This window comes from Amyelois transitella, chromosome 22 (genome assembly GCF_032362555.1).
Source record: "Amyelois transitella isolate CPQ chromosome 22, ilAmyTran1.1, whole genome shotgun sequence".
In the NCBI taxonomy this organism is placed as follows: Eukaryota; Metazoa; Arthropoda; class Insecta; order Lepidoptera; family Pyralidae; genus Amyelois; species Amyelois transitella.
Window position 1 is genome coordinate 6862311 of NC_083525.1, and position 26511 is coordinate 6888821.

The following is a 26511-nucleotide window of genomic DNA, read 5'->3' on the forward strand; positions in this document are numbered from 1 at the left end:
TATTAGTGCATTCAGGCACTGCACAATATTTATAGGAACTCATTTTAATAATTTTCACACATATGACGTGGCACAAGTTAAATAAAACAAGAGAAAATCAAAACTTTTCGAAACACCAACAAGCTTTGTATGATATTTACACGAGATTTACGTCACTGCATGCCATGGCCGCCATATTGCTAAAAGTCGCGTTTTGGCGGCATATTTGAATATTTCATTTTCTTTTTCGATTTTTTAATAAAATAGCTGTAATAAAGGCAGAAAAGTATTTTTGTAGGGCTCCTTATAAATAAATAAATACCATAAAATAGTTTTTAGAACTTTGTCAAATAGCCTATTCTGATGGTTTCCATATTAAGCTACTACTGTCCGTCCGTCAAAACTAGTCTTTCCGCCGGGCTTCTGCCATATAAATGAGCACATTAGCATGTGAGGATATGTGCGTGATTGTGTTCACTAACGGGGCCCCACTAAACAGTAATTGATTCACTAGTTGGTTGGGTGTGACAGCGGCAGTCGATTGAATTTAAAAAAAAATGAAGTTTTGCTTCGGAGGGCTGTGTTCAATCTGTTCTATTTGTACATCGAGTGGGTAAAGTTTCTTTTTTAATTACGTTACTCAATTGAATCACTCTTGCGTTGAAATTATGTGAAATTATTTAAATTGGTTGATAGTTGTCAATTTTACTCATTAAATTAAATCTATCTTCCGCTCCTTATCTCACTTTACGTGGAGTCCTATCCTTACTGGATGAAATCTCTTTTATTTTACCTATCGTCTGTGATGTTTTTGAGGATGAGACGCTGGGACGATTTTTATAATACTTTTTTATGAAAATTCTCACAGGAGCAAAACCCGTGCTAGTTTTAAAATTAAAAGCGAGATCGTTAATTCATTGCCCCTATATTTTGTGTGTCGTTTCGTTATTATTTGCTACCACTTTGACCCATCATGAACAAAACCGCGTGGAAAACCCAGTGCAATAAAAATCATACAAAAAAGCCAACCCCACGAAGGTGTGCTAATAGAATAAAACTCCTTTGTTCGAGACAGTATGGCCGGCTAGGTAAAAATGTTAAATAAGGGGAGCCATTTGCATTAGGGTGGCCAAGTCTATAGTTGCTATAGCTGTAGGCACTGGACGCATATCTATGATGAGTGATGTGTGGCGTGGCGGCTAATCAATAAAACGTTTTTTTTTTTAATTATTTTAGGAGCCTTTTATTTTTAAAAAGGTAATTGATTTTTGACCTAAGTTGTATCAGATTGGAATTGTCAACTAAGGAATTATATACAAATGCAGAATTCGAGTCTTAAAGACTTGAAGCCTGTGATCTTTGCGATTGATTTACATATAATCCCATGATATAGTCAGTTTAAGAAGAGCTCGAGAATTCGTTTATCGGCAAAACAACTGGAATATCTGTTGATATTATGAAGAAGCGAAATAAAGCTAAAATACCTAGGTATTTTATTTATCTTTTAAATAATATTATGCTAAAGAGCTGATTCAAGCACATCGTAGTATCGTGTTCTTTCTTTTAAAGTTTATTCAATCAGCCACCCTCATAGACCTTTAACGTAACACGTATAGAAAAATATAGTATAGGTACAGAAACGCCCCAAGTTTGTTGAAATCCCATCATCGCTAGCTATAGCTAGGCTAATTCCTCTTTTCTGAGTCTAATCCACTGTTCGTCGCAGTGGTCACGATCTGTTGTATGCAAAATGAAATTAAATAGATAGATAGTAAGTACGTTAGCAGTAAAATTAATTGCATTTGTTAAAAATGTTTAATATTTGCACAGGTAACATAGGTAGTAAGAACATACCTTCCAAAGAATTTTCAATCTATAAGTTAATTTTTATTCGTTAGGTAGGTAATTCACACGGCATGTTTGGACGATGAAACTGAGTGGGATTCCAAAAAAAAACAATACAACAAAAAGCGAAAAAAATGTTTATTCTCCCGTATCAATTGGTTGATCAGCTGATCTGTCAATGAAAAAATTAATTTAAAGGAAACTGCCTGACTGACATAAACGCACAGCCCAGGAAGATTTTGTCTCATCTTTCTGTCTTTCTCTAATCTTGAATCTTGTGTCACCCCATTTTCAACCCCTTAGCTGCGTACGCCGGAATCCACATAGGTACCTATTTGCATTTTTAAATTGAGTTCTAAACAAGCAGTGTAGAGACTAATGGAATAGTCGTCTACGTGCCATGCAATTATAGCAGGTTGACTCAGCCACACAAACATCCATACAGACGGCTCGTAATTACCTACTGATTACAGAGATATTGCACTGCTTTAATTAGATACCTAATAAATAAGTTACACTTATTTCGTAAATAAGTTATGCCTTTTCTTAAGATTCTAAATGCAGTGGCAAGAAGCAAAGCGTTAAAGAGAGTTTTCAGAGCTTTCTTCTTTCAGAGATTCTTGATTTTTTTTTAATATTTTCACTAGACATGTCAAAAAATTCAGGATCATATTTATATGGGTTGCAGTTGTGTTTAACTTTTGTTGAGTAGCCCTTGAAACTTAAAAAGTTACAATACTTTTCGCAGGATTTTACGCTCGTTTAAAAATACACATATATGTACCTAGTTAAAAAGAAATTTTAATGAATGTCCACATATTGTGTTACTTTACTATAAATGACATAATCGTCCGCTATCTTAATTGTTTTCGTATTATCACAGCAATTATCATGAACCTTTAAAATTATACATTCCAAATGTGATAGTACACTTAATTACACGTGTGCTTTGTAAACATTTGGCCGAAAAATTATCCTTCAAACATTCTACCGATGTCTCGCTCGCCCACTTTGACGTCACCGTTATGATAAGATCGTTACTGAATAATATCGTATTTCCATAGCAGACAGTACAATAATGCGGCTACTTAATTCCGATCGCGTACAAAGTGACCACAAACTAAGCTAACGAACTCAATCGACCAGTGCTAAATGCTAAAGACTTCAAGATGATGAAGTTCAAGTCGTTGTTCCGTAGAGGCCCGAGCCAAGGGAAGCAGGAGTCTACCCTGAAAGGAGCCCCCTCAGTATCCAGCCTAGATTCCAAGCACCACAAAGTAGCGCCTGCCAGAGATAAGTCTTTGAAGATATTTGGCTCAAAAGAGAAATTACATAAGCCGAAGAAGAAAGATTTGGGAAATAACAATGCGGTGTTGGAAGATCCTGAGTTGAGGGAAGGGCTGGATACGTATGAAGATGCGCAGGCTAGGGTCAATGATTACGGGAGCGCTGAGGAGCTGGGGTCGATAGGCGAGCGAGGGTCTCAGGAGTGCGTGAGTCTGCCGGTGACCCTGAACGCTGAACACATGCCGGGTTTCCAGGAGGTGGAGCTGGACCTCCGGCCCAGATTGCCATCCGAGGTAAGTTTTTCACGACAACGTTTCTTCTACTTTACAATACAACATTTTGTCGAGTTTTTTACCGCACAGGAGCTCTGTAATTATGGCAAATTTCAGCAACCCTGTTTCGACTTTACATTGATATATGTCAGTCTCCATTGACTTTTTTAATATACATACATACAGAAAAAGAGCATTAGACGCACAAATGTCTGTATTATTATACTTACGTCTGGGTGGTCTGGCGCATCTTATACATTCGGGTACGAGGAATGAAGCGCGACCAATATCTCTTTACAACTTACAACAATAGGATATTTAGGCCAAATGTCTGTTCTTTTGAAATCATTTTGGTTCTTCATATCACAATTGATAATTTTCTTAGATTTTTTGTCCCACGTCTCCCCCATTACTTTCCTCACCTATACCATATACTTCCATCTTTCTGTAGAATCGGGCTGAAAAACCACAAGGTTATAACACATTTTTATGTACTTTTACACAGGGATCTTTGGCATCGGGTGCTCGCGAGATCGAAACCCTTAGACGAGAGCTGGAAGCCACTGCTATGGAGCGATCACAGCTGCAGGCCAGGGTTGACGAGCTGCTGGACAGGGCTGCCGAGGCTGACCGGCTGAGGAGTGAGCTTGATAGGTTGAAGGTGAGGTAACCTGATGATTATACTCATTAAAGCAGAGTAGCGTTGACGAACATCTATTTGGCTGAAGGTCAAGAAGTATTGTAGAACTAGAATCGAGTGAAATTTATTAGTTAAAATTGCTGGCCATTGAACCCTTGAAATTGCTCTCAACTGCTCAAAAGATTGAAAGTGAAGTCCATTTTTTTTTATAAACCGTATGTGTGTAAGATTTCCTGAAAATTGCAATAATAAAAATTATCATTCAACACTTCCAGAGCATAGAAGCGGAACACGAAGCGGCATTGGAGCGTCTAGCGGACGAGAACGGAGCGTTGCGCGCGCGCCTCCGCGGCGTCGCGCACTCGCCGCTCTCCGACAGCGAGAAGCGGCAACTGTTGCTTGCGCCGGCGCCGAGGCGGATGCACTCGTCTGCGCCGGCGTCCATCGCACTGGCTCATAATGTAAGTAACATGGTGCCTCTCCAGAGGTGAGGTGTGGATGTACACAGGATTAATTCCAGGAGGAGGAAAAAGATGGTGACATTGTTAAAAATTACAAATCTTATACCAGACTTCGTTAACCCGGTGTGCACTCGACTTTAGAATAGCCAAAGTGTGCACGCTCAGAATGAAGGCTGTATCTTTAACAAAAACATGGTCTGTTTTTATTACTACGCTTTTATTAGCTTGGGTTGTATGTATGTATGTATGTATGTATGTATGTAACGGAATCTTTGAGCTTAATTTTCACTGATTTCTAAACGTCTGATCAACTTGAAACTTTGCACACGTATCAAGGACCGATGACAATGCAATATTTTGATAAGAGTTTCTCATTATCCTTATTAAAACTGCCAGGATTAATAAATTCATTTTTAGATCCTTCGTATGAGAGTAAGAGAGACAGAGATAGCACCAGTGCCAGTAATCTCCATACAAAAAGTTCTGACGTATAAGGAGTCCAAAAAGAGATGTAATATATTTCCATATAATGTTACTATTAACCTGAGGCTTTTTTATTTCATCGCATCGCTCCATTTAGAATTACCATTAGAAACAATAGTAGAATTAGTAGGATATTTTAAAACAATAAAAAATATATAAGTAATAAAACAAAAGTAATAAATGAAAATTGAACAACTAAATTTACAACAATACAAGAATAAAGTTACTACCTACAGAACTTTGCGATATTTAATACGTATTTAACATATTAATGCAATTCTTGAATTAACATTAGGTATCTTTTGCCTATTTATAATAGCAACACTGTAATACTCGTTTAAGACATGAGTGACAGTTTTTTATGTCAAATAAGTTTTGCAGTAAGTTTTGTTTTGAATTCGATTAGAAAACCTGTAAACTTTCTTTCTGTTTTTTTTATACCGGTGCCTGTGTATTTACCTATTTGCACTTTGTTTTGTGCTGATAACTTGTCGTTATTTGTAGTTTGGAATCTTCCGTTGAGTCGAGCTTTGTTCTTCCGGATATTCGTGTGATTTTATCATCTGAGATTGGACTCTGACTGTGTTCACTGTGTTGTGCAGATATTTTTTAGATAGGACTCCTGTAAAAAGTACCTGATTATTTGAGATAGGAGTCCCAAGTTTGTGTTTGTTTTTGTGAAAGACAGTTTTACAACGAAAGTGCCACGATGTCTTCAGATAAACATTGTTGCGTTCCTGGTTGTAAAGGCAGTGGAGGTATGTTTGAAATATTTTTGTTCCTGTATCAATCTGCCTCTTAATCTTGTGGTTTGATTCCTGGCAAGGCCACAATCGAAAATTATTATGTTTGCTGGATAGTCAAAAATATTATTAACAGTGATTTATCACTATAAAATTCTTTTCAACTGGGTTTAACAGTCATCATACATACATATAATCACGTCTATATCCCTTGCGGGGTAGACAGAGCCAACAGTCTTGTAAAGACTGATAGGCCACGTTCAGCTATTTGGCTTTAAGATAGAATTGAGATTCAAATAGTGACAGGTTGCAAGCCCATCGCCTAAAAAAGAATCATCATTATGAGAATATTATGAGATTTAATCCAATCAGGCCACATATAACTTTAAGAAAGTTACTTGTGAAAACCTCCGGCGATGGGCGCATGGTTGCAAAAGTCTTTTCTAGTATGATAGTTATACTAGAAGTATTAACTTCCAAAAAATAATTGTATAAAAAAACTAAAAAACTATGCGTTTTATTGCAAATTGAACTAAAAAATAGAAAATAAATAATAGTTTAAAAAAACTAAAAAACTACGCTTTTATTGCTAATCAAACTAAAAAATAGAAAATAAAAATTAATGACAAAGGAATTATAAAACAGTAGTAGCAAGTCGAACAATCAGTTATAGTCAATTACCTCTGATTAAAATTATAACAAAATTAAATTTATAAACAAAACAATTTAAATCGGAGTAAAAAGCGTGGGGTGCATTTTACTTCATTTTCATATCTCTCTTGTCATAAATATATGCTAATAGAATGATTTTAATATTTACTACATCAAGCACCCCACGCTTTTTACTCCGATTTAAATTGTTTTGTTTATAAATTTAATTTTGTTATAATTTTAATCAGAGGTAATTGACTATAACTGATTGTTCGACTTGCTACTACTGCTTTATAATTCCTTTGTCATTAATTTTTATTTTCTATTTTTTAGTTTGATTAGCAATAAAAGCGTAGTTTTTTAGTTTTTTTAAACTATTATTTTTTTTTCATTTTTTATTTGTTCTACCATAAAATATCGTTCGCATTTTTACTTTAGGCCATCTACTTCTTTTTACCATTGGATACAAAGTAATTGCTCTGGATTAGGATCTCTGTTTCGATCATGTATAATAAACAATATTTTGTTCATGATTACAGACCAAAAAGTCAGGTTTTTGGTGACCGTCGCCCTACTGGCTTTTCACGAACATTGCAAGTTCATATCTACTCTTCCGTTTCTCTTTGATTCTGGCTTTAAACAAAGTGATAAAAAGTGAGGGAAGATATATCAAACGCCTTATGAACGTTCCTAAATTGGCCCGCTGTGCTCTGTTCAGCTGATTCACAGTGGTGATCATTATAAGACAAGTTCCAACAAGAACGCACACACTTAGTCATAACTCCTGCGCATATGAAATGCCTAATATTTGAACAGTTGGCATGTTGCATTGGTCTAGACTGAATCAATAACAGAATATCCTTTGTATGAAGACCAAATAGCTAGAAAGTTTCTTCTTTCTAGATTGTTATATCCGTACTTTATTATAAACTAGCTTTTACCTGCAGCTTCGCCCGCGTGTAATTAGCGCCATCTACAGACGGGAATTTAGATGATTTATTAACGCCTACACCATTAATTTATAATTAAGTAGATAATCTAAAATCTACACGTGCGAATTTGTTGGGATTTTTTTTAATACAGAATGTTTTATTTAACTCATAGAAGAAATATATATTTAACTTGTAGAACTCACAAAAAATAAAAGAATATAAAAAATAACAGATAGAAGAATATTCTCATTTCTACTCCAGGCGATGCTGATGCTGCCAACTGATGCTGATGAATGATGGTATTATATGAGTCATACTTAAACAGCAATTAATTGAACAATCGGTTATTCTACCAGTACACAAATATTTTTTTTTAATAAAATATTAACTCTCGATTATTATTTCGACCATCTTTTCCAGGGCGAAGGTGACAGCGGTGAAGCCAGTACACCGGAATGGGACAAGCATTCCTCGTCATCTCTCAGCGAGGTGTCAGTTGCGTGCTTGCAGGACCGGATACAGCAGATGGAAGAACATCATTACAGGTGGATTATACATTAACATCCTCTTGTACTTAGTTCCAGTTGCGTTTTTTTTTTTTGGAGAAGCCAAGTCTGCCTTTGACCACGATGTGATAAGTGGGTTAGTCAGATCCCGTCTGGTCTCCGTGACACCGTTAACTATTACCCAGGATAAATAAAAGTAACATCACGGTCTGAGCACTTCGTAATTGAAGTAGACTCTATAAAAATACTAGCGACCCGCCCCAGCTTCGCACGGGTGCAAAATTATAAATGTTATTATACATAAAAACCTTCCTCTTGAATCACTCTACCTGTTACAAAAATCCGTTGCGTAATTTTAAAGATTTAAGCATACAGACAAACAGACTAAAATAGCGACTTTGTTTTATACTATGTAGTGATTAATTTTTAGGACCATCGTACCCAATCCAGGATCCATGGTCAAAGGCATACCCCGGGCTCCTCTCCAGAGTGGTGAGGATGCTACCGGGACTAGACTCAGGAGGAAGAAGAAAAACTATAATTCTTTACGGCGAGATAGCGCCATCTTGTTGTCATCAATGACAAATATTCTAATGCTACCTTCGACAGCACAAGCTTCAAGCTAGATGGCGCTGTTTAAACTTACCACCCACCTCAATCAATACTTTCGTTTCACAGCACAAGCGAAGAGCTGCAGGCCACGTTGGCGGAGCTGGCCGACCTTCAGACGCAGCTGGCGGACGCCCACGCCGACAACGAGCGCTTGGCTGAGGAGAAGCAGGTGCTGCTGGAGTCGCTGTGCCAGCAGACTGAGAAGCTGGAGGACAGCAGGACTAAGGTCAGATATATGAAGAGCTGCAAGTGAACGGGCCGAGGGTCTGTTGTCTGTCTGGGTCTTTGTCTAAATAAAAACAGATTTTTTCCCGTTCAAGATACGTCTTGTCGTCTTCTCGTCTTGGTGTCGATGTCGATTGTCCTTTTTTTCACAGTCTGTCAGTCGGTTTTAGTCATCTAAAATGTTAAGTCAAAGAGTCCGTTTGTCCATGGAGGCTTAACGGCCGCTACAGCAAGCTTTAAGCATTTTAGCCTGTTCGCAGGTAGAGCGCTGAGTAAAAGAAAATGTAGCACCATTGTTACCAGTTATCACAAATAAAACTGTATTGATTGATTCGCTGCTGTAACTTTGGCAAAACAATGCCCTTGGCATCATAACAATGTTCATCATACATTTTTTCTTGCCCCGGTTTTGTCAGAGTACCATAATAAATTATATATTTTAACCTTCCTCATATATCTTTCCAACATTTCAAAATAGGAACAAAATCCGTTCACAACTTTCCGAGATTAGCGCATACATACACACAGACAAAATATAACGACTTTATAATATGTAGTGATTAATGCACTGGAAAATATGGTGAGGAAATCTGCAAGTAATTTAAGTCTCCAGCAGTGGTTGCGGAGTTGAGACGAGAGTAGCTTCGTATAAAAACCAGACTCACCAAATCCAGGATAGTTGGAAGCCTACCCTTGGCTTCTCGCCAAGGAGGGTGAGGATGCCGCCGGGACCAACACCAGCCTCCGTACTCGTAACAAAGAACCCGCGACGCCATTTTAATCGCTCGAAAAACTATCGCTGTCTCGTTTCACGTCATAATAAAAAGCGAGTGTGGTTCCCGGCACAAATACAAAAAAGAATAGGACCACTCCATCTCTTTCCCATGGATGTCTTAAAAGTTGACTAAGCCAAAGAGCTGAGCGTGGCCTATCAGTCTTTTCAAGACTGGTGGCTCTGTCTACCCCGCTAGGGATATAGACGTGATCATATGTATGTGACTAAGGAATAGGCTTACAAACTTGGGATTCTTTTTTAGGCGATGGGCTAGCAACCTGTCACTATTTGAATCTCAATTCTATCATTTAGCCAAATAGCTGAACGTGGCCATTTAGCAAGGGATATAGAATAGACGTGACCATATGTATGTATGTATAAAAATCGAGACGGAACAAGATGCAATAAATATATAGAATAGAATAATTTTCAAAATTGGATACAAGGTATCACTAATTGACGTCACATCATTTAAATCTTATAATTACTACTACCGCTTTCAAAAATATAATAATTAATGTTGTTCTGTGTTGCAGGTGGACACATTACAGTTGTTGTTGAGGGAGGGCGCTGAGCCGGAAACCGTAGTAGTGCCCGACACCGACCAACAGCTGTTCGCCGTCTTGAAGGTAAATTACTACATTGACATAGTAATATTGTGATTATTTTGTTACTAGACTCAAAAACAATTTTGTACTATTTTATCGAAATAATAATAAAATAAGAGCTCTAAAGGAAGCGAAGTTTAGGACAGAAGTTAAGTAAAATAATCAAAAATATTTTTACTAATTATTTTGGAATTTATTTAAAAAGTATTTTTTTTTTATAAATTAAAAAACATGGTTCGCTTTTAAAAAAATCCATAGCTGATTATTAGCAACACAGTTCGTCAAAAAATAATAGAAACTTGTTTTAAAAATAGAAAATAAAAACTAAAAATTATTCACAAGCACAACATTATTTTTCATCAAAATTGCACAAGAATTAGGTACCTATCTATATTATAACTGAGGCCTTTCATTATTTGCGAGACTGGCCTGGCCCTGTCCACCCCGTAAAGGATAAAACCACAAAATATGTATATATAACAGGTGTCGCAAGAAGAACGTCGCCTTTTACAAAGCAAGCAGGAGCAGCTGGAAGCGGAGCTGAAGGAGACCAAAGCGGCTGTGGAGGAGAAAACCAAAGAGAATAACGCGCTACAGGAGAGAGTCAGGTACGTAGCTGACTCCAAATTTACATACATACATACACACATATGGTCACGTCTATATCCCTTGCGGGGTAGACAGAGCCAACAGACTTGAGAAGACTGAATGGCCACGTTCAGCTGTTTGGCTTAATGATAGAATCGAGATTCAAATAGTGACAGGTTGCTAACCCAACGCTTAAAAAAGAATTCCAAGTTTGTAAGCCTATCCCTTAGTCGCCTTTTACGACATCCATGGGATAGAGACGGCGTGGTCTTATTCTTTTTTGTATTGGTGCCGGGAAACACACGGCACTGACTCCAAATTTTAAATTCAAAATTCAAACGTTTATTTGCCAACTATGAGTCATAAATTTCCTCCTCTTTAATATGTCTTTAGTAGACCGTTTGGTTCCCGGCACTAATACAATAATGAATAGGACCACTCCGTCTCTTTCCAATGGATGTGGTAAGGCGACTAAGGGATAGGCTTATAAACTTGTAATTTTTTTTAGGCGATGGCCTAGCAACCTCTCACTATTTGAATCTCAATTCCATCATAAAGCCATACAGCTGAACGTGGCCTTTCTGTCTTTTCAAGACTGTTGGCTCTGTCTACCCCGCTATAGATGTGATAATACATACATACATACATACATAAACTCACGCCTCTTTCCCGGAGGGGTAGGCAGAGACTACCTCTATCCACTTGCCACGATCCCTGCATACTTCCTTTGCTAATAATATGTGATAATATGTATGTATTAATTTTGTTTTCAGGGTACTGGAAGGTAGTTTAGAACGAACAGAGGCTGAGCGCTTACAATGGGAACACGAGGCCGGCGCGGCATTGGAAAGCGCTGCGGCGAAGCAGCATCAGCTCGACTCCATGTCTGATCTGCTGGAGGCTGCTAAAGCCAAGGTAAGCATGTAGCATACTCTAGCAGTTAACACGAAGTCCGTCTAGAAATGGTTGACGTTTTTACTTGACATGTATTTAACTTCACATGCCATCAGTCGCAGTGAGAATAACAGAACAGCACTCAACTAATAGCAGCCTATTTCCCGTGTTTACAGTCTTGAAAAGACTGATAGGCTATTCCATCATTAGGCCAAACAGCTGAACTGTTTGGCTTAATGATGGAATTGAGTTTTAATTAGTGACAGGTTGCTAGACTTTTAGTTTATCTTTTAGAATGCTAAAAATCTTATTCATGCAATGAACATAGTTTTGTATTTAAGGACTGTGTGTGTGCTATTATATTAATATCCATTTTTGAAGAAACGTATGTACCTATTTGTTTAGGTTTGGACATTATATCTGTGGGAATGTGGGTCCATGCTTCTATGATTCTAATAAAATACATAGATAAATTACGCCTTTTTCCCGGAGAGGTAAGCAGAGACTACATCTGACCATCTGCAAACCTCTTTTGCTTCATTCATAACTCTCTTTATGCAAGCTCGGCGGTTTTTAGATACTCTTGACCTGACATTTTGCCAGGACGTCCTCAATTTGACCAACAAGTGTAAAGATTCTGCTAACACGTGTAGTTAATTAGTTCGTATGATTATGCTATTGAGCAGCTAGCGGAGCGCGCGGGCGCGGCGGAGGGCGCGGCGGAGGCGGAGGCGGCGGCGGCGGCGGCGCGGCGCGACGCGGACAGCGCGGCGGCGCGCGCGCACGCGCTGGCCGAGCGCCTGGCGCACGCGCAGCGACAGCTCGACCGCGCGCACTCCGACGCCAGGAAGCTGCACGACGACGCCAGGGTCACTATTTGATAACTTCGTTTGTTTATAAACTCTTTAGTGCATGTGACATGATATAATACATACATACATACATGTGGTCACGTCTATATCCCTTGTGGGGTAGACAGAGCCAATAGTCTTAAAATGACTGATATGCCACGTTCAGCTATTTGGCTTAATGATAGAATTGAGATGATATAATACAGTTAGTAGAATTACAAAATATGTACAATTGCAGACCTATCCCAATTGGGAATTCTCCCAGTCAACACAAAAAGCAAAAAGGCAGTGCAAATGAAAGGCATAGAGGATGCGCTATAATAATAATTAATTACTTCAATAAACATTTCAACAACAATTCTTCTTCCTGGCAAAAATCTTGGTTACATCACTTTAAAGCAAAGAGACCGGACTCATTCTTAAGTGCTGGAAATCACCTGACAGAGAACACAACTAGCATACTACATATATTAAACAATATATTCTCCTCCAGGTGTCCCGCAACAACGCCAAGTCCACGATATCGGAGCTGGAGTTCCAGCTGGAGCAGCTGCGGCAGGAGAAGGCGGCGCTGCAAGCGGAGATCAAGACGCTGCAGGACTCTGTGTCCGAGCTGCAGATACAGGTATGTTACATGAAACTACCATTGAATAGACTTCAATATTTTATATACTAAATGCACTTAGGTATATCAATGAGAAATTCACAGACACACAGACAAATAAATCATTGACGTGAATAATTAATAAGTAAGTGGGGGTAATCTAACTTTGAAATAGTTCACAAATCCAGGTTAGATCCCCAGCAGCGGATAGTCTTATTTTTTTATTTTAATACCTATTAATATTCTCTGTCATCCACCGAGCACAGCTCGGTCACCCAGGTACTGAAAACAATATGCAACCAATTTTCAAAACCTCCGTTGTTTCATCGACTTTAAGTATCTAGTTATTAAAGGTTATCAATTTTTTACATACTAGAGGCCGCCCGCGACTTCGTCCGCGTGGAATCAATCCCGCGGAAACTCCGGGATAAAAAGTAGCCTATACGTTATTCTGAGTCTTCAACTACCTACATACCAAATATAATCGTAATCGGATCAGTAGTTATTGCATCAAAGAGTAACAAACATCCGTATTGGCATACTCAGAAACTTTCGCATTTAGCATAACATTAGTAGGATATACATATACCTATTTGTCAACATCCAGGTGCAAGTGACGTCGGAGGAGAAGCTGTCGCTGATGTCGCGCGCGGGCGAAGCCCTATCCCGCGCGGGCGAGGCGGAGCGCCAGCTGCAGGACGCGCGCGCGCGCCTGGCGCAGCTGGCGCGCGACCGCGACCGCGACGTGCGTACACGCACACACACACACGCACACACACACACATACACACACACACACTCACACACACACACACTCGCACACACACACTCACACACACATTCACATAAACACACACACACACATCTCAAAAAAAAATTCAAACTTTTTTATTCATTAGTATAGGTTACTTCATATCGCTTAATAATTGTCAAAACGTTTGGTTTCACAACATTGGTTGACGTCAAATAAATAACTTAAAACTAAGTTCACTGCCGCTTCCGAGGCGTCAGTGCAGAAGAAGCGGTGACAAACTGCACTGCAGCATTTTCTTCAACAACGTCCACTTTACAATTATCCAAACTTAGAATAGAATGTGGACGAGACAATACAATCAATTATTCATTCATATAATCTTGCGGGTTAGATAGAGCTGTCTTGAAACGACTGACGGGCCGTTAGGCTCAATCATTGAATTGTGATTTAAATAGTGACAGGTTGCTAGCCAATTGCCTAAAAGAATTCCAAGTTTATAAGCCTATCACTTAGTCGACTTTTACGACAACCATGGGACAGAGATGGAGTGGTCCCATTCTTTTTCCACTAGTGCCGGGAACCTCACGGTTACACATTTATTATAGTTGCCTAAACATGCAGGTTTCTTCATGATGATAAGGCTATATATTTACGAGTAATTTGAATTAATAATATATATTTTAAAAAGTTATATCAATGTCGCATTAAGTCCATTGATCATCTAAATATACAATATAATTTATCACCACCAGGAAGCGGAATGGAAGCAGTTCCAAAGCGACCTTCTCATGACCGTGCGAGTAGCCAACGACTTCAAAACCGAAGCCCAGAGGGAACTCGAGAGGCTTGTGTCAGAAAACAAAATAGCCAGAGACAGAATCCGTCTGCTGGAAGACCAGATCCACTCTATGAAAGGTCAGTGGAACTTAGACTAATTACTTATTATAATTAAATTATTTTAGGATAGACTCGTAGCGACTTCTAAGTACGTCGATAAAATTGTGATGAAGGGTCGCCTGCAAGGCTAAATGTCGTATAACGTATTTTCGTTTTCATTACTCTTCCTGTAATATAAGCATTTTTTCTTTTGATAAAAAACATGGCAACTATCTTTAACACTTTTGAAGTTACGAAAATATTTTTTTAGGTTAGAGACTTTGGTGACGTATGACCATGATAATGAAATAAACCTTTATCTTATGACGTATTTTATTGAAAAAACTAACTGAGACTGCGTTATGTGAAAAATTTGCCGTGCAGGCGACAAGATTTTAGATTAATAAAATGCATGTAGGTAGATGAATTTGGCGAGCGTTCTTGTAGAATCGGCGTCGCGCGGAGTAATCATTATTATTATGTTTTAAATCACCAACTTTAAGAGCGATTCAACAGAAATGGTACAAATGAAAACATACATATATATAATCACGTCTTTATCCCTTACGGGGTAGACAGAGCCAACAATTTCACAAAGACTTAAGGGCCACGTTTAGCTGTAGGGCATAATGTTGCCAACATTTTATTAGTTATCGGGAATTAATCTTAATATCTATAAAACAGGAATGATATTTCCTTTTTGGTGATTCTCTCCGCGCGTCTCCGCCTATGAGAAACCCTGAGAAATGATGACATATGAGTAGGGCTGCCACCTCTGACAATTTTTTAGTACTTTGCATTTAATTTTATTACATCACATTTTTAAGTGCTCATACAAATTTAACAGTTTTTTTTTGTAGTGAGAAAACAGCAGAATTTGCTTGTAAATCATTTTTTCTGAGTTCACTTATACCAAACGAGTTCACGAAGTATTTATAAAGTATTTTTCCTTAAAAGGTGGCAGCCATGGGAGTAGTTAGACGGGAATGAATTTGGTGGAATTTATGGAAACTTGGAATGCCGATACGTATTGCAGTTAACTGGTACAAAAATAAAAAATAAATCTTTAAATTTTAGAGCTATGAAATGCATGAGATTCAAAATTGTATTTTTTTATATTAAAACTGGACATATTTTAAGTTGTGCTTACTATGCTACTGAATTATACTTAAGTACATTTCTGTGCAACAGCATAGTAAGAACTTGCATGTGAATAGACATAAGATTGTCTCTACAGAATTAACGGGCATTCCCATGCACTAATTCTGTGTAGCTTGCCGTAATATAAGCGTAAGGTCATGAACTAACTTAGCTCAATGTACATATGTCTATATAAAATGTCTAATTATTGTTTAATACCGAAACAGGTGCTAACAAGTCAGGATCTGTGGATAACATACACAATTATTCAGATGATGAGAAACGATGGTCAAGAGATTCAGATACGTTAGATTATCTTAGTGATAATGCGTCTAAGGATATCTTTAAGAATATCAGAACGAGGTATCTCAGTAGAGTACATAGCGTTTCTGATCCAGCGCTTAAAGACAGTATTGTGGAACAAGCATTTTTTAAATCTAATAATGTACCCGAACCTTATAATCATCATCCAACAGAAAATCCATTGGGAGATGTCAAAATTCAAATTAATAATGTTACAATAGACGAAACAGATGATATAAGTGTTAAAGATAATTCTTCAGAGAGTGTTCGCTCGAATAAACAAAGTGATGTTTCTGCTGAGACAGTCCTCTCTTCCTTTGATACCAAAGAGCTTAAGAGGCAGGACGCTCTAGATGAAGCTAATTCTAAAATCAGCAGACAACAAGCTTTAGATTTATCAACTCTATCTCGAGAAACATCTGAGGATACGTTGTTCCTCAAAATAAACACTCACGATAACAACTTAATAACAAAATCAGAATCTTGTTTACCGCCTAAACCCAAACCCAGAACAAGAACTATTTTCAGCAGAAATTTGTCTGGAATGTTCAACGGTAAACCTAAGTCATATAGTATGGATAATTTGAATAAACATGATGACTTCGACAATGCCTTGAAAGAAGCTACTAGCGTAGACTTTTTAAGTAGTAATATTAATTATAGCGATATGTCATTGTATACATTGGGTTCTGATAGTGTATTTTCTTCGCCTATTGATAGAAATATAAACAAAGTTAGAACTTCGTCAACTCAGTCTTTTAAAACTCCTTTGATGAGCTTTAGTTCTACGAATACTCTAACAGATTCAGCCAAAAAAATCAATGGCCAAAATAATGTTGAAGCTCAATCTGACTTTGGTATAAACAATAAAAGTAAGGAAAACAACGAGATACCGATAGTAAAAGCAGAATCCATATTACCTTTTCCATATCCTGATGACATAAATCGAGTGCCAAAATTGGCACCATTTATACCGCCAGTTCAAGAAAATCAATTTCATTTCGAAGATACTTTTGAGAAAGATATTAAAAAGGCAAATGAAGATTTAAAATACACTTTTAGGTCTGCAATAGAAAGAATTATTGGTACGAATAAAGAAAAGAAATCTTCAACCCAAAAATTGCATAAAAGGGATTCCAATTCAAGTCATAAATCAAAGAGTGCATCTCCATCACCTGAATTTGTCAAAAGAGAATCTGAAAAATCTGACGAATGTGATCCTATTTCTATTGAAAGTAAACAAAATGAATCAATTTCTAACGAAGTGCCTGAAATCGTTAAGAAATCTGCAGCTTCAAAACCAGTTGAAGATCATTTCAGAGCAACAAGAGTAGACTCTCCACCTTTACAAATATTTGACTTGAATGAATCAAATCAGGATCATCTGAATACAATTAATATCCCAGACGTCGAAAAATCTTTTTACTCTGAAGATTGCATTAATTCAGCTTCAGGGAGTGTTGACAAAGTGGATAAAGAGATTAATATTGATTTTGCTCCAAATAAGGATGGAATATTAAGTAAAATAGAAGCAGTGAACGAAGAAAAAACCTCACCGCAAAACCTGAACTGTAATAATCCTTTTATTGAAACAAAAAATATTCCAAACGACCAGGTCAATACTCCTGCTAATTTGGTTGATGATGTTAGTTATCATCTAAAAATTAATACGGTAAATGACATACCCACTAGTAATGAGTCATGTCTCGACAATCAAGCAGCATTAATTAATTATAATTCAGCCATTTTGCAAAATGACGGTACTAACAAAGGAGGCAGATTAAAAGCATTTCTGACACCAATCAAAATTGTGAATGGTGCTATAGGAAGCACGTCTCCAATTATACTCAGCCCAGTTTTAATTCAACCCGTATTTTTTAAGCAACAACAGCAAGCTATTGAGCAAAAACCAGATGACAAAAGAGCTACCGTGTATTATGATGATATCGATCAAGTTATAACAAAAGAAAACTCACATACAAAAGTTAGTAATGTAAGCAACAAAAAGGGCATATTTGAAAAAAGTACAAAAGCAAAGAACTTACCTTTCCTTTCATGGAAAAATTTGGGAAATAATGAAAATTCAGACCAAACAAGTGCAATATCTCCTAAAATTAAACCATCACCTCCCAAAGTCGTAAAGTTGAGTAAAACGCCGGAGTGGTTAATAGATAATCGGTACTATCAACCTATTGATAATGTTCCATTCGTAATTAACACTACACAGTCATTCACTTCAAACTTACCAGTAGAAAAGAAACAATTGTTAAAGGTTACAAATCCTTTCTTACCCATTGTCGAATCTAGAAGACCATCGGAACAAGAGAATTATTATGAAGAAATCGGCGAACCAGTGATACCAGTAGAAAATAAGAACGCCGCTGACGACGACAAATTATCAAAAAAGGCTCAAACAAAATCATTCGAAGACTTTGCTGCAGTAACACGCGAGGCAATATTGAAAGTGCCAAGAAGGGTAAAGAAACCTAAAAAAGAATTCTCCAAAAGTGAAGATCCCACTAGTATAGTCAAAGAAATGGCTTATATGACAAAATCTGTGATTTCACTGTCACGTACGCCCAGTGCTAAAGAAGTTCCAAAGAAGACCAACAATGCGATTGGAGAAATTGTGCAAACTCTGGAACGAAAACCACCGTGCCCTGAGCCCAGGAAAGCGGAGGTAGCAACCAGAAAATTGTCTCTCCAAGGGCAGAAAGCGCCCACAATAGATACTAACACGGGGTCTTGGCCCCGGGAACCTAAAACTCGGGAACCTAAACCTTATTGGAAAACCCTAGAACATAAGCGTCTATCGCACCCAATAAGATCTCTGAACGACCCGCCGCCTCCGAGACCGTTACGTAAGTTAGGCTTTTGAAGAAAACTGTCCGTCGTGTGAACCGTGAATAACTACGTGTCGATATAACGTGTGTCGTGTTCTGTGTCTCATTCGGTGATGGGGTCGTAGCTGCAATGCCTCCTGTCTAAAACTATATTTTAGAATCGTGAGGCGGTTTTGCTTAGCAGAATATACGCGGTGGCGGTGTTATGTGCTTTTGTAATCATAGACATTGCAATATGATCATAGAACGATCATTTACTTTGAAAACAAGAAGCGAAATGTTATGAATGTGAATGGTGTTCATAATATAAACCACGCCAAAAGCCGTAAGATGGTTTAGAATCTGGCATCTTATCTTTTATTTCATTTCTTTATACCATTTCATCAGTAATTATAACATTTCGCGTCTTCTAATACATTCATTTAGACGTCAGAAAATAGTTAATAAGTCCTTTTTCAATTAGGATATTATATAGTCAATCCAGTTATAAAATGAACAAATAAACGTACCTATTGGTAGTTTACATTATATTTGCTTGTTAGTAAGTGCATGTTTTGAGTAAGCTTAGAAACTTAATTTGGTGACGGTTACTTTCGTTGACAAAGAACGAAAGAAGTATGTTAAAATAAGAGAGTGGTAGGTAAATTAGACATTGTTACTTTTTATTAAAGCAATCGGATATGCAATTGGAAAAAAAATACTTCTCAAATTTGTCCTAACTCAATTAAAGAATTAATGGAAAAATCTTCAAAACTATAAACTTTAAGATTTGCAAAGGCTATATAGCATGACCTAACTTAATTAATTTGAGAAGTTATCCATCACATTTGATATCATTACATTATCAACATTAGTATAAAAACCCCATGACACATTAACATTGCGGAAAGATATTTTTTAGATGCTTTGATAATATAATTTGACATAAGTTATACGGCTGGCTGGCAATGTTACAGCCATCCCCCCTCGAACAGAAGAGACCCCCCCTCCTCCGTTGCTGACCAGCGCCTCGCTACAGGACATCATGGCCACGGCGGCCTCGCACAGGCGGAATAAAGGTAAATGTACCGTTTTCATATTCTTTCACAGTCAATTTTTTGTATGTTTTACTCTTATGGTGCAATAAAGAGTTTTATCTATCTATCTATCTATTAATTTCATATGATCTTTAGATTGGTTCCTTATTTTTATCCATTTTGAAACTATACAGTGTTATTTTCTTTATTTCTTTCCCCGTGAACTGCTCCGTATTATCTGGTTATGAGTTGGAGTGCAGGCGTGTCATTTGAGCTGTGGAGCTCCCATCATAATTACCAATACCATTCCTTTGCTTGGAATGTATTTTAAAATGTCAGAAGGTAGCGTATTCAAATCACGTAGCAGTAGCGATGAATTGGTCTCGACCGCCACTAAAAGGTAGGATATTCAAAGTGGTGAATTTTCGCAGATATCATTTAGATTTGGTTAAAGGTACATATTGGTTTGTCGATAAAGTAAAATGTAGGTATGGTTTTGTTAAGTATGATGGTAGCCACACATCTTTCCATTTTCCAGCCTTTTTTTCCCTTCAAAATGATCAAGATGGTAAATTTTCAGGCGTAAGCCGTCAAGACTCTCGTCTGTCAGTCAAGTCCCTGATCGAAAGCATTGAGAACGCAGCCAAGGCGGCCAAGCAGCAGTCTCCAGCCACCACACCAGTCGGAGAATGGCCTCAAGTGAGATTTATATAAATTTTCATACTAATACATGGTGCCGTGTGGTTCCCGGCACCAAAATAAAAAAAGAATAGGACCACTCTATCTCTTTCTCACGGTTGTCGTTAAAGACGACTAAGGGAGGCTTAATGATAGAATTGATATTCAAAGATTGATTATTCAAAGGTTGCTAGCCATCTCAAGGAATCAATAATCTCAAGTGTATAAGCCTATCCCTTAGCGCCTTTTACGATTTTATAGGAAAGAAATGGAGTGATCCTATTCTTTTTAAATTTGTGCTGTAAACCACACGGCCCTGACCTTTAAATTTTTTTTTCATATTTCTATAATTTTGATTGTTTGCGTTAATGGCATCTCCTGAAGAAACCTGCACATTCAGGCAACTGGATACGTAACCATGACCTGTTATTAGCGGCTTCGTGTAAAAACCTGTCTTGCCCTACCCAGTGGTCTGATCAAAAATCGTGGTCACAATTAGACACCGGGCTTCTTTCCAGATAGGTGATAACTGAATCAAGTTTCCAGAAAAATAACGATAATGATTCCCACGAGCGTCTATCATAAATTTTCTACTAAACTTATTCCAACTCATTAATAAATCCTTACCCATCAGCAAACAACAGTGGTGTCGGCAACCAACAACACGCTGAAGAACGGCCTGACAGAGCCTCCCGCGGCCACCAACGGCATCACCGCCACCTTCGCGACCAAACCCCCAGCGGCCAGGAACGCCAGAACAACCCCTATTACTAATGGTGAGTTACTACACATTTTATTGAGATCCATATAAAATACACCCATGGTTATTTCCCGAAAATCCTTTTATCAAGAAAGTGTAGTTATAGTAATGTGGTTCCCGCCACTTTAGAAAAGGACTTCCCGTGTCGTAAAAGGCGATTAAAGGTATGGCTAATAAACTTGGGGTTCTTCTTTTAGGCGATAGGCTAGCAACCTGTCGCTATTTGAATCTCAAATCGCAATCGAAATCGCAAATTCATCAATATGTTAGTTATAATTTACTGCCAAAATTTAAATTTAAAATGATTTAGGTATAACTGAACTAACACGAGGTTGCCATCCGCAAAAAATAAATGAAGCTGGAAAGCCGGAATGCTTTGCAAATAAATAGAATGAGGAAATGTTTTTTTTTTTAACCCAAACACTATCTTAACTCCTCTTGAATGTATTAAATATTGGGAAATCAGCACGGTGATTACTTAGAACAAATAAATTTTAAAAAAAATCCAATTGGTATCGCCTGTGACATGTTTGAAAACAGTATGTAGCATTTGCCGCGCTAATTACTCGTAGATAACGTAACAGTTGAGTGTGGAGGAAGTAATTAAATGCAGTGATAGATGCGATCGAAATCGGTTCAGCAAAATTTACAATAATTGTACGCTCGGTTGGAGCGTAGAGAGCCCGTACGCTCTACGTAGGCAGGTAAAATTTTTGAGAGATCAAGATACAAGAACGTATTCTTGTATCTTGATGTGTCAAAAATTTTGCGATCGATTGAAAGATTCTATAAAAAATACGTAGGTACAGGTCTACCACTTTTACAAGTTACATCGGAATTGTTCGACGGCGCAGAATAGTACAACCGACCGCCGAATCTGGCCGAATGAAAACATTAGTGAAATAACGAACTTATTGCTACTACATAGGATTTTAAATCCCAAAACAACAGGAGTCGTGTATCTTGCTCATTACCGACTACCGTGACGCCGCGCCGCGACGGCGTGGCGCTCCTGCGAGGCGCGTACGCAATTAGCCAATAGCGAACGGTTTTGATCCCGCGTTCAAATGACGCACTATGATTGGCGCAGATATTAACGCGCCATGACAAAAATTGGTTTCTGCGCAGGTACATCGGTGTAACTTATTAAAGTGGTACTACTGTTTATGTAATCACTGTACTGGACTGATGGCAACCCCAAACTAACCTATAATAAAATGGCTGATTGACCGCATGCCAGTGCTTTCTCTTCCAGCATCGCGGCATGACCCTGGCTCCTAAAATTGCCTAAATTTGTTCATGTTGATTGTCTAACCTGTGTTCGTTTTGCTCTAAACATCATGTGTGCACTATTCTTTTATGACACTGACCTTTATAATGTAAGTACTCTGGACTTTATATTGGCGATGTAAAATTTATTTTCGCTATATTGATCCGATATTGTTGTGAATGTCCATGTCATTTCGCTTCGTCTCTTTATAGAAAATTTTGAAACATATAGGTGCATACTCCATTGAATATTATCAGAAAACGAACTGAAAAATGCATAGAGTAAGTGTTATTTTTACCACAAGTTATACCAAACATGGTGCTTCAAATGAGGGCCAAAATTTAACTGTCATTTTAAATTTGAATATTCTGTCCAGCGCACTTGCATTATCACGTCAGTGGTATAAAATGTGTAACATCTATCTACCCTCTTTAATCTGTTTTAGTAATTTCACTTAAAATAACTGAAGTGTATTTAAAACGCCCGTTGGCATGTTACTTTTGATATTAAGATGTTACACGTCATATAAAACTATTTAGAGGCTCGAGAAAATCTCTGGAACCTAAGATTAACTGACTTCCAATTTTACATGTGTAGGTAACTTATTTAATGTAGAAAAAAAAACAATAGCCTCCTCTGGTCAAAAAGGCAATAGCTTTGTATTCACCATGTACTGTAATAAAGTTGTTATAAACTTTAATGTGTCTGATTTTAGTATCAATTTTTTATATTAGTACTAATGAGTCAATCAATATAATCAATTTAAAAAGCAGTCGTAAAAAAATTTATTGGGAACAATATAACTTCATGTGTATTTAATTTCGAGATTGCTTGCGGTGAATAGTTGCCAAAAAATTGCCATGTTTTTGAAGTTAAAATGTTATATAGAAATATTTACTACAGATACAACAATATATAAGATTTATCTGCTATATGTTGCCATTTCAGACGGTTTTGTGCCAGGTCACGTTTCTTCAAACTGATATATTTAAAAAAAAACATTGCGTTTAGTTGTATGTATAAGTATGAAAAATATAATCATCCTCTTAAATATTTATCCATTGACACCAAATAAAATCAAGTTGAATGCTAGCGTGTGTGCCACAATTCATGTACTTTTCACTTAATAAATTGAATTCAAAAGTATTTAACTAGTTCTGACAAACCACCATCTTGATAAAAACGAGACTACATCAAGATGGTTGCTCGATTATCTTACTAAAAACAAGTGCTTAAAACACATTATAAACGCTATTCCGGTGACTAACCCATGGTAAAGGTGTAACCCCATCTGGCACAAAGCCGTCATTTGCTTGCGTTGACGTGTCTAACGCTGGGGCAGAGTCGCCGCCGCCGACCTCGGGCTCCAACATTCCCGACGAGCAGCGGGCCTTGGCGACGCTGCAGCAGAAGGCCATCGAGTCTTTCGTGCGAAGGAACAGCTATGGGGATATATGTGAGTGAATTTTGCCCCAAAAATTAGTGATTGCTGCCCCAAAATTTAGTTACAGTGTTTTGAAACTACCGAGTATAGGACTTTAGCGACGCTGCAGCAGAAGACCATCGAGTCTATCGTGCGAAGGAACAGCTATGGGGATATATGTGAGTGATTTTTGCCCCAAAATTTAGTTACAGTGTTTCAAAACTACCAAGTATAGGAATTTAGCGAAGCTGCTGAGAAGGCCATCGAGTCTTTGCATGACTGAAAAGCTATGGAGATATATATGTGAGTGATATTTGCCATAAAATAGTGGTATAGGGCCGCGACTACGCTCCAGCAAGGGTCATGCACTTTTTCGTGAGGAGGAACAACTATGGTGATAAAAGTGAGTGACCCAAAGCAATGAAGTGATTAATTCCCCACAATTTTGTTGCAGAATGTGCGTACGAGTATTTTATCATTTCTAATGCATTCAGAGCGGTAGGACATCAAGAATAACGTTATCATTATATGAGACAGCCAATTCATATTGCACATTTAATTATTCGCACTTAAGAACATCTTTGGCTTTGAAGCTCCAAACTTACTGCATGCAAAATGTAGTAACCAAAAATTATATAAAAATTATTAATTCTTTTGTTAATCTGTTAATTATATCATCATTGATTTGTTAATTATGTAAAATGTTTGTTAAACGTTTGAAAATTTATTACGAAAACTTGTTTATTTTATGACAGGTGAAAGAAAGGATCCCCTGAACGCGCTGCAGAAAAACGGCGGGTCCAAACGTAACGCGTTACTGAAGTGGTGCCAACAGAAGACCCTGGGGTACAACAACATAGACATTACCAATTTTAGGTGAGTTTTTAAAGGTATTTATGTGACCAACTTAGTTAAGATACCTATCTACCTACCTATCTATATATACCTAGGTATATATACAATTGGAATTATAGTGACTATCCTTCTTCCTTAATAAAAATTTACACTTGCCAAACATGAATCTTGCAAAGTGGCTCGTTGTGGGTGATACAAAGGTGTGAATTTATATGAAAGTGCTAGGTTGTCTCCGACACTTTAGTATTGGACCTCTCTACTTCGTTATTATGAATGTCGTAAAAGGCGACAAAGGGAGAGACTAATAAACTTGGGCTTCATCTATTCGGCGATGGGCTATCAAAGTCACTATTTAAATCTCAATTCTATCATCAAGCCAAACAGCTATTGACTCTGTCTACCCCGCAAGGGATATAGACATGATTCAATGCATCTCAAATAATTTCCAGTTCATCGTGGAACGACGGCATGGCACTGTGCGCTCTCCTGCATTCCTATCTCGGCGAGGCGCGCATCAGCTACGGCTCGCTGTCGCCACACGACAAGCGCACTAACTTCTCCGTAGCCTTCGCCGCGGCAGAGTCCGTGGGCATCCCCACCACGCTGGTCAGTATTCCTAGCTAACCCACCATCACCACCACCACCACACACATAGCTCTGCCAATCTTTTTTTTTTATACGGGACAAATTACACAGATTGAGTTAGCCTCGTAGTAAGTTCGAAACTTGTGTAACGAGATACTTACTCAACGATACTATATTTTATAATAAATACTTATATAGATAAACATCCAAGACGCAGTCCAATCAAAGAAAGTTCGTATGTTCGTTTCTCATCATGCCCTTGGCCGGGATTCGAACCCGGGACCTCTGGTGTAACAGACAAGCGCACTACCGCTGCGCCAGAGGCCGTCTTTTAGTTAGCCTTGCTCATCACGAGAGTGCCTTCACAGACTGCACTGTTTTCTTGCCTCGCTACAAAATAAGATTTATAAATAATGCAAGTTTTAACGCGCACGTGACGCACCTTTATTTTATCTCGGACGTTTTGTATCATTTTACAATGATCTGTGGTTAGTCGCTCGGTGAAATAAAAGTACCTTACGTTCGCGTTTAATACCTGTATTATTTATAAATAGTGTAATGCAACGCGAAAGTTCAAAACCCCTATGAAATAACTTTAGTTTTGTATTGCTCACAACCTATTCAAGGGGGAGCTGACGATACAAGTTCTGCGTTGCGCGTGGGCATGCCATCGCCGAATGGTCGCCCGAATCATATCTTGCAGATGTCCGATTAATTCTACTAAACTGGTCAGTAGGTATAATTGTATTACACCCAGCTCATGATAGGACGATGGAATGGCACTATGCGCTCTCTTTCACTCGTACTTCCGCGACGCGTGAATCAACTTCTCCGACAAACTGACTTCTCTGTAGCCTTCGTCGCGGCAGAGTCCGTGGGCATCCCCACCACGCTGGTCAGTATTCCAAGGTATTATCTACTAAGCTCCCACCTTATATCACCACCTTCCAGGACTATACCAACCTTCCGATTATCGTCGCCGAATCATGTTCAGAGTGTGCTGCTAGAGCGTTCGCTTTCTTTAATAGCGCACCCTTTCTTGATTTTCCACA

General features: G+C 38.0%; 1 protein-coding gene across 13 annotated transcripts in view; it reads left to right on the forward strand.

Moving 5' to 3' along the window:
* Positions 1 to 26511, forward strand: part of LOC106129960 (uncharacterized) — a 46012-nt gene that overhangs the window by 16205 nt on the left and 3296 nt on the right. For 2 of the 13 annotated variants that reach the window (XR_009657335.1, XR_009657333.1), the window contains exons 5-24: positions 3023 to 3404; positions 3889 to 4044; positions 4299 to 4484; positions 7714 to 7838; positions 8478 to 8637; positions 9948 to 10040; positions 10503 to 10627; positions 11381 to 11522; positions 12185 to 12370; positions 12846 to 12977; positions 13564 to 13701; positions 14463 to 14625; positions 15954 to 18890; positions 19829 to 19930; positions 20469 to 20587; positions 21201 to 21342; positions 23939 to 24052; positions 24775 to 24895; positions 25324 to 25480; positions 25661 to 26354. Coding sequence is in view for 4 of the 13 variants with exons in the window: in XM_060950721.1 (XP_060806704.1) it covers positions 3023 to 3404; positions 3889 to 4044; positions 4299 to 4484; positions 7714 to 7838; positions 8478 to 8637; positions 9948 to 10040; positions 10503 to 10627; positions 11381 to 11522; positions 12185 to 12370; positions 12846 to 12977; positions 13564 to 13701; positions 14463 to 14625; positions 15954 to 18890; positions 19829 to 19930; positions 20469 to 20587; positions 21201 to 21342; positions 23939 to 24052; positions 24775 to 24895; positions 25324 to 25480 (5680 nt within the window). In the remaining 9 variants the exon portion in view is untranslated. Of the gene's footprint in view, positions 1 to 2888; positions 3405 to 3888; positions 4045 to 4298; positions 4485 to 7713; positions 7839 to 8477; positions 8638 to 9947; positions 10041 to 10502; positions 10628 to 11380; positions 11523 to 12184; positions 12371 to 12845; positions 12978 to 13563; positions 13702 to 14462; positions 14626 to 15953; positions 18891 to 19828; positions 19931 to 20468; positions 20588 to 21200; positions 21343 to 22566; positions 23297 to 23938; positions 24053 to 24774; positions 24896 to 25323; positions 25481 to 25660; positions 26355 to 26511 lie in introns of those variants that run through there. The other 11 variants (XR_009657336.1, XR_009657338.1, XR_009657337.1 and 8 more) reach the window with 9 other exon arrangements.